The sequence below is a fragment of the Entelurus aequoreus genome, linkage group LG14 (genome assembly GCF_033978785.1).
Source record: "Entelurus aequoreus isolate RoL-2023_Sb linkage group LG14, RoL_Eaeq_v1.1, whole genome shotgun sequence".
NCBI lineage: Eukaryota > Metazoa > Chordata > Actinopteri > Syngnathiformes > Syngnathidae > Entelurus > Entelurus aequoreus.
The window spans coordinates 48232765-48245370 of NC_084744.1; the positions used below are offsets into that span (position 1 = coordinate 48232765).

At 38.4% G+C, this 12606-nt stretch overlaps 1 protein-coding gene across 4 annotated transcripts in view; it reads right to left on the reverse strand.

The window, feature by feature from the left end:
- LOC133664970 (microtubule-associated protein 4-like) overlaps positions 1-12606 on the reverse strand; it is a 183386-nt gene that overhangs the window by 46908 nt on the left and 123872 nt on the right. For all 4 annotated transcript variants that reach the window (XM_062070071.1, XM_062070069.1, XM_062070073.1 and 1 more), the window contains 3 exons: positions 9307-9462; positions 6511-6613; positions 1138-1197 (listed from right to left, as the gene is read on the reverse strand). In XM_062070071.1, coding sequence (XP_061926055.1) covers positions 1138-1197; positions 6511-6613; positions 9307-9462 — 319 coding nt within the window. The remainder of the gene's footprint in view (positions 1-1137; positions 1198-6510; positions 6614-9306; positions 9463-12606) is intronic.

The window sequence follows — 12606 nt, forward strand, 5'->3', positions numbered from 1 at the left end:
TTAACTTTTTTTTATATGTTTCTTTTGTTTATATCCTTTTTATGATATCGCCTCTGTTTTAATTTAATTTATGTTTTCATTTTTTGTACAGCACGTTGTGATTTTTATCTGTGAAAAGTGTTATAAATAACATTTACTTACTAAAGTTAGCTCCAACGTGTATGCATGCAATATTAGCTAAAAAAGCTAGCATGCTAACATTTTTTAGCTAATATTGCATGCGTACACCTCAGGATCACATAACAGTGTACTTGACACATGGTAACTGTTAGCATGCTAAATTTTTAGGCAATTTTTCAGTTATACACCTGAGAGTCATATAATATGGTACATGACACATGCTAATGGTGCGTTCTATTTGTACTGGAAAGTCGGAACTTCCGAGATCCTTGTCGGAAGTTTCAACTGGAAGGTCGGATTTCCTACCGGAAAGTCTGAGATTTTCACCAACCCAGAGTTGGCTTTAAAAATGGCTGCTCTAAATGTAAACAATATTATAAGCGTATTCTATAATATCCATTATTAGCACTTCTGATTAATTTTTGTCGCACTAAATAAGCCATATGTGATGTATTGTTGGACATTCATATACGGTAACGTTACTGTAGTGTAGACTACAATTTTTCTACAAAGTTCTACATCGCTAGCTGTGTTTCCTCTTCATCCAACGTGCATATTTTTTCGTGCATATTTTTTCCTAAATTGTTTATATTTAGACAAGGCAAGCGCAAGAATGGCTTTTGTGGATGTGGCCATCTTGATTTCCGACCTCGTAACTGGAACGCTCATTCCATTCACAGCTGCGATTTCCATTTTTCGAGGTAAACGGAACGCACCATAACTGTTACCATGGTCGCGTGCTAACTTTAGCGAGCTAACTTTACTAGCCTATTTTCAAGCCGTATGTCTCAGAGTCATTTAACCCGGTAGGTGACCCATTCTAACGGTTGACTTGCCAGAGTAACATTAGCATTTCGGTACAGCATTCACACGCAATTTCTCTCGAAATTGGCTCTTCTAGTTACATGATATAATCCCCATGTCACTGAAAACCCATTATGTTTAGGCTCATTAAACATGCGCTTATTTAGTTTTGCTCGATCAAATGAAGACGTACATTGTCCAAAAGTCTCTCACCTGTAGGTTTGGGTTTCTTGGCCTCTGCTGGCTTGTTCTCAGTCTTGTGGTTCTTGTTTGCTGCAAGAAGGAAACACACAAATAAACATAACTGTGTAGTTCAAATGAGCAATATTTGGCGAGGGCTTGATGAAAAAGAAATAGTTAAGTTTCTTTTTTTTTTTTAAATCTAAACACAATCGCCTGTTGTAGGACGATTAAAACCACCTCTAACTACAATGCACACACACACACTGAAATACTTCATTTAGTAAAAATGTAGGAAGTAGCAAATTGCAAAATAAACGTCTTCAAGTTTTTCTTTGTCCCATTAAGAGACGATTCATGTTGTGACTTATTTTTGTATCAAAGTGTTCAGTTTTGTTTTGGAGAAATGTTACTTGAATGGAAACAAAAGGAGGTACGGACAAATGTATTTTGGTAAATTGGATACACCTTATTGTGAAGGGCACTCAACAGGATGTTTTCAGTGTGTCCGACATCTTTACTACTACAAACGAAAAGTTAACGTTGCTACCCTGCTGTTTCAGTAAAACACATGAACTAGGGACGCACAATATATTTTTTAATGCTGATAACGATAACTTCCTGCTTCTCAAGACGGATGACTTATTTATATATATATTATTTTTTTAAATGCAGATTGGAACGTAGTCTGGAAGTAAGATATGACAAACAGTACCTGTAGATTCATCCTAATCAAATATGACATCACCCCAGCAGGCACAAGACATTAAAACAACGTTGAGAACTTGTTGAATTAGGTCCTGACGTTGAGCAACTCAAACACAACGTTGGAACAACATGCTTTTTGACAACATTTAATCAATGTCGGGTTATGATGTTAATTTGATCATTGAAATTTGGTCATTTTCCAACCAATATTCTACAACACAAATACAACATTGAAACAACATGATTTTTGATGACGTTTAATCAATGTCGGGTTCTGACGTTGATTTGACCATTGAAATTTGGTAATTTTCCAAACAATATTGTACAACACAAATACAACGTTGAAACAACATGATTTTTGACAACGTTTATTCAATGTTGGGTTCTGACGTTGATTTGACCATTGAAGTTTGCTCATCAAACCAACAACGTGGATCCAACATTAGACATCAACGTTGTCCCAATTTACAAATACAACTATTTTGCAACGTTGTTCAAACTCAATTTTAAAGGATATGTATGTATATCAACATTGTATCAATGTCTTGTACCTGCTGGGACTAGTAGGGTAGAGCTAAAATCACATCCATAAATCAGTAAAGCTTATGTCCTGATTTGTGATGGGTATCGTTTACATTTTAACGGATAAGTGTACCAAAGCGGTACTTTAAAAACGGTGCCGGTGCTTAAACGGTGCCCAAACCGGTACTTAAAAAAATGGAAAACATGGACATTTTAGTAAAAAAAACTAAAACAAAAAAAACTATGCATTTTTAATTTTATGGAATTTTGTGACATTCAGGTTTAACAGATTAGTAATTTAAATATATCAGTGATATTAATTTAAGTAAACATTCAAAAACAAATTTTCATAATTATTGCTGTAATACAGAACATAGGGAATGTGTAAAAAATGACATTGCGATGCTCATAATTCTGATTGTTCCTGAATGCCACCACGCTGTAATTGTCATGTGGAAGTGGTGTGTTTTGTGGCTCCTTGCTAGGCTAGCGCTACAGTGCTACCATGATATGAGGGCTGCTATTGGCGTGTTAAGGTCAGAAGTAAGGTTTAAAAAGAGCGTCAGACTCTGTCAGGACCCTACATTCGAAACAAGAAAGTTACTTGACCAGTTTTACCGCCCAGTACTTTGGTCTGTATTCACCTCGCCCCGGAATAAGGTACTGTTAGCTTTTTCTTTTTTTCAGCGTGAATACTAGTGGGTGGCCAGTGAGGTTTGATGTGTCAAAGTCAAATTGTTTTTTTTGTCTTTTTTTTCCGTCCAGAAATCTATGTTTAAACACCACCAGCTCATTAGTGATTCCCAGAGCCCCCCAAAAAAGTCTGCAGGCTCTAAAGCGTTTTCTGTTCGGGCTCCAGAACTCTGGAATGCCATACCGCCAACAGTTAGAGAACCCACCTCGGTAGAAGCGTTTAAGTCCCGTCTTGAAACTCATGTATATACTATAGTTTAGCATTTAAATAGACTGTTTTAGACCAGTTGACTTGCCGCTTCTCTTTTTTTGCCTCACTTTCCTGCATAAAGAGGATACCAGGTGGCCACAGATAATCCCTGGAGAGGTACCAGTCTGGAGGAAATGACAGCTGTTCTGCTTGCCCCCAATGGACTGGACTCTCACATTATCATTGACAATTTGCAAAAACTGTACCCAGGCGGTCACCAAGGTTTCTGCTTTTACCCATTTTGGGGTTTGAGTTTTTCCTTTGCCGAATGCGTTTTTTTTTTTAGATCAGGGGATTTCTTTGTGGTTTGTGCAGCCCTTCAAAGTGTTTAAGGGCTATATAAATAAACTTTGATTGGTTAAGGAGCCAGATGAGGTGGTTCGGGCACCTGGTCAGAATGCCCCCCCGAAGGCCTCCCTGGGGAGGTGTTTAGGGCGCTTTTGACCGGCAGGAGACCAAGGGGAAGACCAGGGACATGATATGTCTCCCAGCTGGCCTGGGAACGCCTCGGGATCCCCCGGGAAGAGCTGGGCGAAGTAGCTGGGGAAAGGAAAGTCTGGGCTTCTCTACTTAGGCTGCTTACCCCGTGACCTGACTTCGGATAAGCAGAAGAAGATGGATGGATGATTACTTGACTGCGGAGTGTTTGCGAGGCCTTTATTTCAGGCGGCACACGGGATGTCTTCTTCTGATGAGTAATGAGGTGACCTTAAGAGGTAGGAGTTCTTCATTTGTTCACCCTAACCTACAGCACAGTATGGGTAATCTCACGTCAGGAGTGGTTTTTTTTTTTTTTTAAATCTATCGTTTTTTAGAGATATTTTAATGTTATTAGATTATCAGTGTGACGTCATGATTCCAAATATCAGCCTGATACTCATTATGCACCCCTAATATGAACACAGGTTCCGGTCCACTAAAGACTACTCAGACTTAGGGACCATATCGTCGTAATCGGTTTATAAAAATGACAAAATCTAATAAATCAGATGCGACAATGAAAATCTTCATAGACAACAATGGTGAAAAGCAACAATGAAGGCTGCCAGTTGCAAAAGTCAGTCGGTGTAATTCAAATTGTCATTAGTTTAGGGACTGATCTGAATCACAAAATGTCACTCCGAACTTCAGTGGGTTATGAAGTGTGAAAACATTCAATTGATATTTATAAGTACGATTATGCTGCCATCACTCGTGGTGTAAAAGTCGCCAGAAAAACCAGCGGGAGCATATCTCCGTGTTTATGCTACATGAATCATATTTTCTGAGGGTGATGAAATGCACACAGCGAGGGGTCTGAGTCATGTCGCTCGTTCGTTTTGTCGGGTGTCTTGTAAAATCAACTCACGCAGCCAACAATATCCAACATGTTGTATCCATTCAACTTGTCGCCTGCAGTTGTTAATGCAAAAAGTACACTCAGAGTATTTTTAGGGTTAGCTGTTGAAGTCAGGTTGGACTGCTAGAAAGTCCTTGCGTCGGCACACACAGGCATGTGAGCACCCTTCGAGAAAAAAAAGAGTAACATTAAGTGTTGCCACGCAAGCTCCGAAAGGAAATTTTGAAAAACAAGACTACATTTCCTGCAATTGGGTGCATTTCTACACTATATTTACCTTTGGATTCATTCAAGTCAAATCAAACTTTATTTATAAAGCGCTTTTCATACATAAAAGAAATGCATGGCTGAGTACAGAGGAGCCAGGTGAGTAAACACTATCACAGGAGCCGTCTGCACCAGTGGGTCACCAGACCATGGCCACCAGGACGCTGACGCAAAGCGCCCCCACAAACATGGCCGATAACCCCTGATGCAGAGGGCTTTCTCTGAGGAATGCTGTAAAGTAAAAAAAAACAACCTGTAAAATAGTACGAACCATGAGTAGAGATAAAGGATAAAACACAAGTAAGACCTATGAAGATAAAAACATGAATAAATATACAGTGACTCTGATACACAAAACTGCCATGTAGGCTGTTTTTCCTTTAAAATGGTCATTGCTCAAAATATAAAAATGAATCCAAATCAATGTTGTTATGAATTATTGACATATTCATTAATCTACTTCCCATGAAAAATTACGCTTTTAAATCTTTTTGTAGGAAAATATCGCAAATTGTGTGTTTGCCAAATAAAAAACAAGTTTTCTTTGACAAAAAATTGCATAAAACAAAGAAAAACAAAACACAAAAAAATTATAAAAACTGACTGTATAACCGATGGATAGATCTGAAGTTGATGTAAAGATTTAAGCGTTGAATAACATTTTTTTATAAATTATATTTTTGATCCCGAAACATTTTAGTGGGTTTATATTTTTAAACTGTCATTGCTCAAAAAAAAATGTAATCAAAATCAATGTTGTTATGAATTATTGACCTATTTAATGCTCCAATTACTTCACATCAAATATTCCACTTTGAAATATTTTTTCTGGAAAATATAGCATATTTTGTGTTTTTGCCAAATGAAAATAACAAGTTGTCTTTGACCTAATGGGCATAAAACAAAAAAACTAAACTAATAACAACTTATATATGGATCTGATGTTGATCTACAGTTGAAAGTAAAAAAAAAGAATGTAGGAATTATTTTTTAACACTTTTTGGAGTGGGGCCCTTTTGGGTGCCCAATCATTTTAGTGGGATGTTTTTTTTTAACTATCATTTCTCAAGGAATAATGAATCAAAATCAATGTTGTTGTGAATTATTGACATATTTAAGGCTCCAACTACTTCGCATCAAATATTTCACTTTGAAAATCTTGCACAAAATAGGCTTAAAACATAGAAAAATAGAATAACTTTACATCTACAGATAGACCTGAAGTTGATATAGAGAAGTGTTGAATAAATAAAAATAAAAAAATAATATAAGACTTATTTGTTTGCCCGGGGACCAGAGTTCAGGGGAGCAAATTTATTGTAATGGTTTTGATCTGTCTATCTGTGTTGGCCCTGTGATGAGGTGGCGACTTGTCCAGGGTGTACCCCGCCTACCGCCCGAATGCAGCTGAGATAGGCTCCAGCACCCCCCGCGACCCCAAAAGGGACAAGCGGTAGAAAATGGATGGATGGAAAATGGGCTTGTGTGGAAAAATATACACAAGATTAAATAAATATTTAATTTCCATAAAATGTATGAAGGGTGGCACATGTAAAACCACAATCAAACATAAATAACATTTTTGTGCGGGTCTGAATAAAAACACCAGGAAGTAGCAAGCATTTACCAGCAGTTTTGTTGCCGGGAGACGCAGCGGAACTGGTCTTACTGGGAGTAGCAGCGGTCTTTGGCACTGATGCACGTTTCTCAGCTGCTCCACTTTCCGGAGTCTGGAAAAGAGACCAAAATAAAGACAAATCTCTGTTTGTGTGCACATAAAAGATGGATTTAAAAAAAGCTGTTTTCTTGTCTCCTTGTGTTTCAAAGGTCAGTCATGAAGGAGACGATGGAGACAAAATTAGCTGAAGTAAAAGAGAGATGTGCTTTAAAATAGTGTTTGGAAGGATTTTGCAGTCACAACGGAGACTTTTTTTTAGACTTTAGATGGCTCGGCCCTCTCTACTGCTATTGTTTTTATTAACTCTTCTGTAAATAATTAATTGTTTATCTTCAATTATAGACACCTTTCATTTTTTTTTGGCAGCCTTCGACTTAAAGAATCTGGGTGGGACTCTTCCCTCCTAATGGGGACGATCCCAATCAGACATATGATGAAAGTGTTTTTTCTGACTTAAGCATGCTGTTACAAAGTTTGAACTTTGTGTTAAAAAATGTCAAAGTACCAAAAAGTTCATGCTTTTAGGCGTGAGCTTGCATGCGGCCAGGCTACGTTATGACGTCACCACAGGAAATATGTCCTTATTTAGTGAGAGAATCTCACCCCTCTGCTTCAGGCAAAACACAAAAATAGGTGAAATGAAATAAAGTATCATATAATCTTGGCTGGGACATAATAACAGTGATTTGCAACATGCAGTGACGTACATTCTGTTAAAAGCAGCCTTTTTTTAAATGCAGCTTGTACAATCTATGAATTGATTACGTGGACCCCGACTTAAACAAGTTGAAAAACTTATTCGGGTGTTACCATTTAGTGGTCAATTGTACGGAATATGTACTGAACTGTGCAATCTACTAATAAAAGTTTAAATCAATCAATCAAAAAACTGTGCAGGTGTACCTAATGATATGACCGGCAAATCTTTAGAACGGTTTTGAAATTTGCTTTCGACTGTGTCTGGAAAAAAAACACGGCGACGACTTTACGATGTATATTTAAAAAGTGTATATTTTATAAAATATTAATATAATACTTTAAGACTTAGGAACGTGGTTTCAAACCCAATCTGGGAACGCCCCCACAAACGGACAGTTTGCAGGCAGACTCAAAGACGGTTTAAAAAGTGACTTTGAAGTAAGGATGTAGCAATAAATTGTGAACTGATAAACCGCGGTACAAATCCCGACGGTTAGTATTACTGTTTTTTAATTGAAATGATCGTATCACTGTCATTAATAACACTTTGATAAACTCACATGGCGGTGGTACTGCTCATTCACTGCAGAAGCACGCTAGCCGCTAGCTTAAATGCTAATCCAAATACGAAAGCCATTAAAATTATGTCTTTCCGACATACCTCAATATAAACTAATATAAACACACTACTGTCTGAGAAATTAAACTGTTTAATTGCGTAATGAACCAATAGACTTTGCGGTCTTAGAACAAGGTGAGCCATCTATACTAGAAGAAATTACAACAACAGGAAGTGAATCCACGTGACGTCGCATAAACCGGAAGTGATGCGCGTATGTATTTCACGTTATGTATTTGACATAAAAAACACGCTAAAACCTTTACAAATTAAAACGGTAGAAGGTGAACATATTTGAACACTGAAACAAAAATAATATGGCTCTTAAAAAGCCAGAACAATATTTAATATTTCTTCTGCCAATGAAATTATACCTGTAAATACTGGTCTAGAAGCCGCTACCTTTTCCTACACTTTGAACCTTGTGGCTTATTAGACGGAGCGGCTAATTTATGAATTGTTCTTGGCTGGCAGCCCTAAAAAAATTATTTGATTAAAAAAAAAAAGAAAGAAAAAAAAACCCACTGAGAGGGTGGTTTATTGTTTGTGCTATGGTGCCATCTTTTGGACCAGTTCGCTCACTGCATGTGCTGCAGTGTCCATCCATTTACCGGCAGTGATTTATTTATTTTTTTCAACCATAGTGCGGTTCAGTTTTCTAGCCGTCCATAGCATTTCTACTCGTATGGATTGTTCATTCACTACCCCAAGCAACATTTGTAAGTTTTACAATATAACTAAACCCATAGATACTTACTAAACCGTCCCTTGTGTGATGTCTGTAGGAGTGTTTTCATGCATACTTGTATGTGCTATCGTAATATAATTAAGCTAGCGTTGTTAGCATTAGCTAAAATGCTAACACGCTCACGAGTGTGTGTTTCAGTGTTATTAACTTACAATGGGATTCTTTTTGTGTTGTTTCAGTTTCACAAATTCCTCAGTAAATTCACCAAAACGTCACTGTGAAGTTATTGAGTCTGTTTAGCTGATTGGAGAGCTAGCTTGCGCAGCTAGTGGGTCAATGACGATGACTTTTGTTTTGTTTGGTCACCCGTTTTACTGCCATGTTACAGACACCGTTTGGAAACAACCAAGGTATGTAAATAAACATTTATAAAATCTTTCTGTGTAAAATAATCTCAGAACGGATTTATCTGCAGTTTAGAGTCGGGTGCGGCTAATATATGGAAAAATGTTGTTTTTTTGTGTAAATTTTGTGGGTGTGGCTTATATACCGGTAAGCAACCAGTATATATTCTGCATGTACATGAAAGCTAACTAGATTGCCATCGCCATTTTGCTGATTTAAGAGACAAAATTATCGGCGGACAATATTCCTACATCAGCTTTGTTTGGCTATCAAGGTTGTATTTTATTACAGGCTAACTTTAGCATATCAGGCCCGGTGTGTCTCACCTACTTACCTTTGCCATCGGAGTCCTCGCCTTGGATGGGGGGCTTTTTTTATTAGCAGGGGTTGTGGTTGGGGAGGGGCGTTTGGCCGAGGTGACCTCGGTATTGGTTGAGAGGGTGGTTGGGCGGGACTTTGATGCATCGGTTTTGCTGGAAACCCCCTCAGTCTAGTGGTCAATTTGAAAGGATCCATAAGGAGGGAAGAAACATAGGCAGACATAAACAAATGTGTAAGAATCAAATAGGGAGAGCAATACAAAAAACAAGCATAAATAGAGGAAGCAATATAATTAAGGTTGGGTCTTACCGATTTTCCTGGGGTCGTCTAATTTTATAAAATGTTGATTACCATTTTCAATGCTCAGTCTGCCGACAGGAAGAGTTAGCTGCCATATCGGCGGCTAGCAGCTAACTGTCTATCTGCATACACAGTGTGGAGCCGATCCTCTAAGTCACAGGCATCAAACTCAAGGCCCGTGGGCATACTTGCCAACCCTCCCGAATTTTCCGGGAGACTCACGAATTTCAGTGCCTCTCCCGAAAATCTCCCGGGACAACCATTCTCCCGAATTTCTCCCGATTTCCAGCCGGACTTAAGGCACGCCCCCTCCAGGTCCGTGCGGACCTGAGTGAGGACAGCCTGTCGTCACGTCCGCTTTTTCTTCATATAAACAACGTGCCGGCCCAGTCACGTTATAACATCTACGGCTTTTGGCGAGTGCACAACTTCACACACAACAAGAAGGAGACAAAGTTATGGCGACGACGAGTGACAGAGAATAGAACGAGGATGGACAATTCAACCCTAAACTCACTCCTTTCCTGCAAATTAAATTTCACAGATGCTGCCTGTAATAGAGTGATCTAAGTTGTTTGTTGCCATCTCCTGGTGAATGTTGGGTATAGTGTTCTGTGGTTACTTTTTGGTTGGCCAACGGTTTACGTTGTATTGCGCACCCTGACGGCAAGTGTGGGAGTCGGTTCTGAAGTATGAAGTAAAGAGACGTAACTTCATCACCTCGCCACTCCAACCCAGAATATTACACTGCCCATACCTATGCTCCTTCAAAGGCTGTGCTACTGGCTGCAAAGCATTGCACTTTCAAGGAGGAGTGTTATGTGTGTGTATATGTGTAAATAAATGAACACTGAAATTCAAGTATTTCTTTTATTTATATGTATCTATATATATATATAGCTAGAATTCACTGAAAGTCAAGTATTTATTTTATTCATACTGCATATATATATATATATATATATATATATATATATATATATATATATATATATATATATATATATATATATATATAAGAAATACTTGAATTTCAGTGAATTCTAGCTATAAATATACTCCCCCCCCTTAACCCCGCCCCCAATCTCCCGAATTTGGAGGTCTCAAGGTTGGCAAGTATGCCCGTAGGCCAAATCATCAATTCAATGTGGTCATGTCATTTTATGTGGTAGGCCACATCATTAATGTAACCAGCCACATATCTTTAATGTGGCCCGCAAAATCATTTTAAATTGACTTTCCAAGTAATTTTGTTGTGGCCCGCCACCTCGTTTTGTGTAGTACGCCATGTCATTTACGTGGCCAGCCACATCACCACATCATTTAATTATGGCCTACCACATCATTTAACGTAACTAGCCACATCTTTTAATGTGGCCCGCAACATCATTTTAAAGTGTCCCTCCAAATAATTTTATCGTGGCCCGTCACCTCATTTTATGTGGTACGCCACATCATTAATGTAGCCAGTCACATCTTGTTAATGTGGCCCTCCACATCATTTTATGTGGTACGCCACATCATTTATGTTGCCAGCCACTTCACCACATCACTTAATGTGGCCTACCACGTCATATATAATGTGGCCAGCCACATCTTTGTAATGTGATCTGCAAAATCCTTTTATTGTGCCCGCCAACTCATTTTTTGTGGTACGCCATCTCATTTATGTGGCCAGCCACATCACCAAATCAATTATAGTGACACATATTTTTAATTTGGCCCGCAAAATAATTTAAATTTACCGTACATGTAATTTTGTTGTGGCCCACCAGCTCATTTTGTGTAGTACGCCATGTCAATTACGTGGCCAGCCACGTCACCACGTCATTTAATTGTGGCCTACCACATCATTTAATGTAGCCAGCCACATCTTTTTAATGTGGCCCGCAAAATAATTTTAATATGGCCCTCCACATAATTTTATCGTGGCCCGCCATGTGATTTACGTGGCCAGCCACATTACCACATAATTTATTTTGGCCAGCCATTTTTTATGTGGCCCGCATAATAATTTTAAAATGGCCATCCACATAATTTAATATGTGGCCCGCCACCTCATTTTACCTGGTACGCCATGTTATTTATGTGGCCAGCCACATCACCACATCATTTAATGTGGCCTCTAATGCATGTTTTTAAGATAGCCTACCACATCATTTAATGTAGCCAGCCACATCTTTTTATGTGCCCCGCAAAATCATTTTAAAGTGGCCCTCCACCTCCTTTTATAGTGGCCCGTCACATCATTTTGTGTGTTAAGCCATGTGATTTACATGGCCAGCCACAACACCCCATCTCCCCACTGCCACAACTTTTTAGGTATCAGTGAGCAATAAATTATAAAAGCATAAATGTCAAATACCCAACATGAAATGTAAAATGGGACTCGACATGTCTGGTCGGCTGAAAATGTTCATTAGCATAGCTGTAATTGGTATTACGTTACCTACTCCATATGGAACAGGGATATTCAACTGGCAGGCCGGGGCCAAATTCGACCCACAAATGACACCATACCAGCCCCCGAGTTCAGTTCAAAACTTGGGAAACAAACAATTTTGCAGCTAATTCCTAACAAATACTTGAGTGCTCCTGATGTGTAGGGCCATGTTTCTTAACCACAGGGGACCATTAAGAGAAGTTTCTTAAGCGCAAAAATTATGACTGAAGTGGTGAATTTTCATTTTCATTTGCACTTAAACTTTATTGCTAGTTTAATTAGGAAACATTTATATACTTATTATTAACTTTGTTAGAATTTATTTTAACACTGTGTAATTGTATGCAATCAATTTTTTCATCAGTTTTTATGAGTACCTTCTTTGGCAGGCTGATTTTTACAATCAGCCTGACCTAAGCCTTGATAATATTTTTTGTTATTAAACTGTAAGTAGGTTTACTAAGTAAGTGTTAAAAATTGAGTGGGTCCCGGGCCCCTCTGTAGTGGAAAAGTTGGGACCCGAGGTCAAAAAGGTTGAGAACCGCTGGTATTAGAAGAACTTGGACAAGC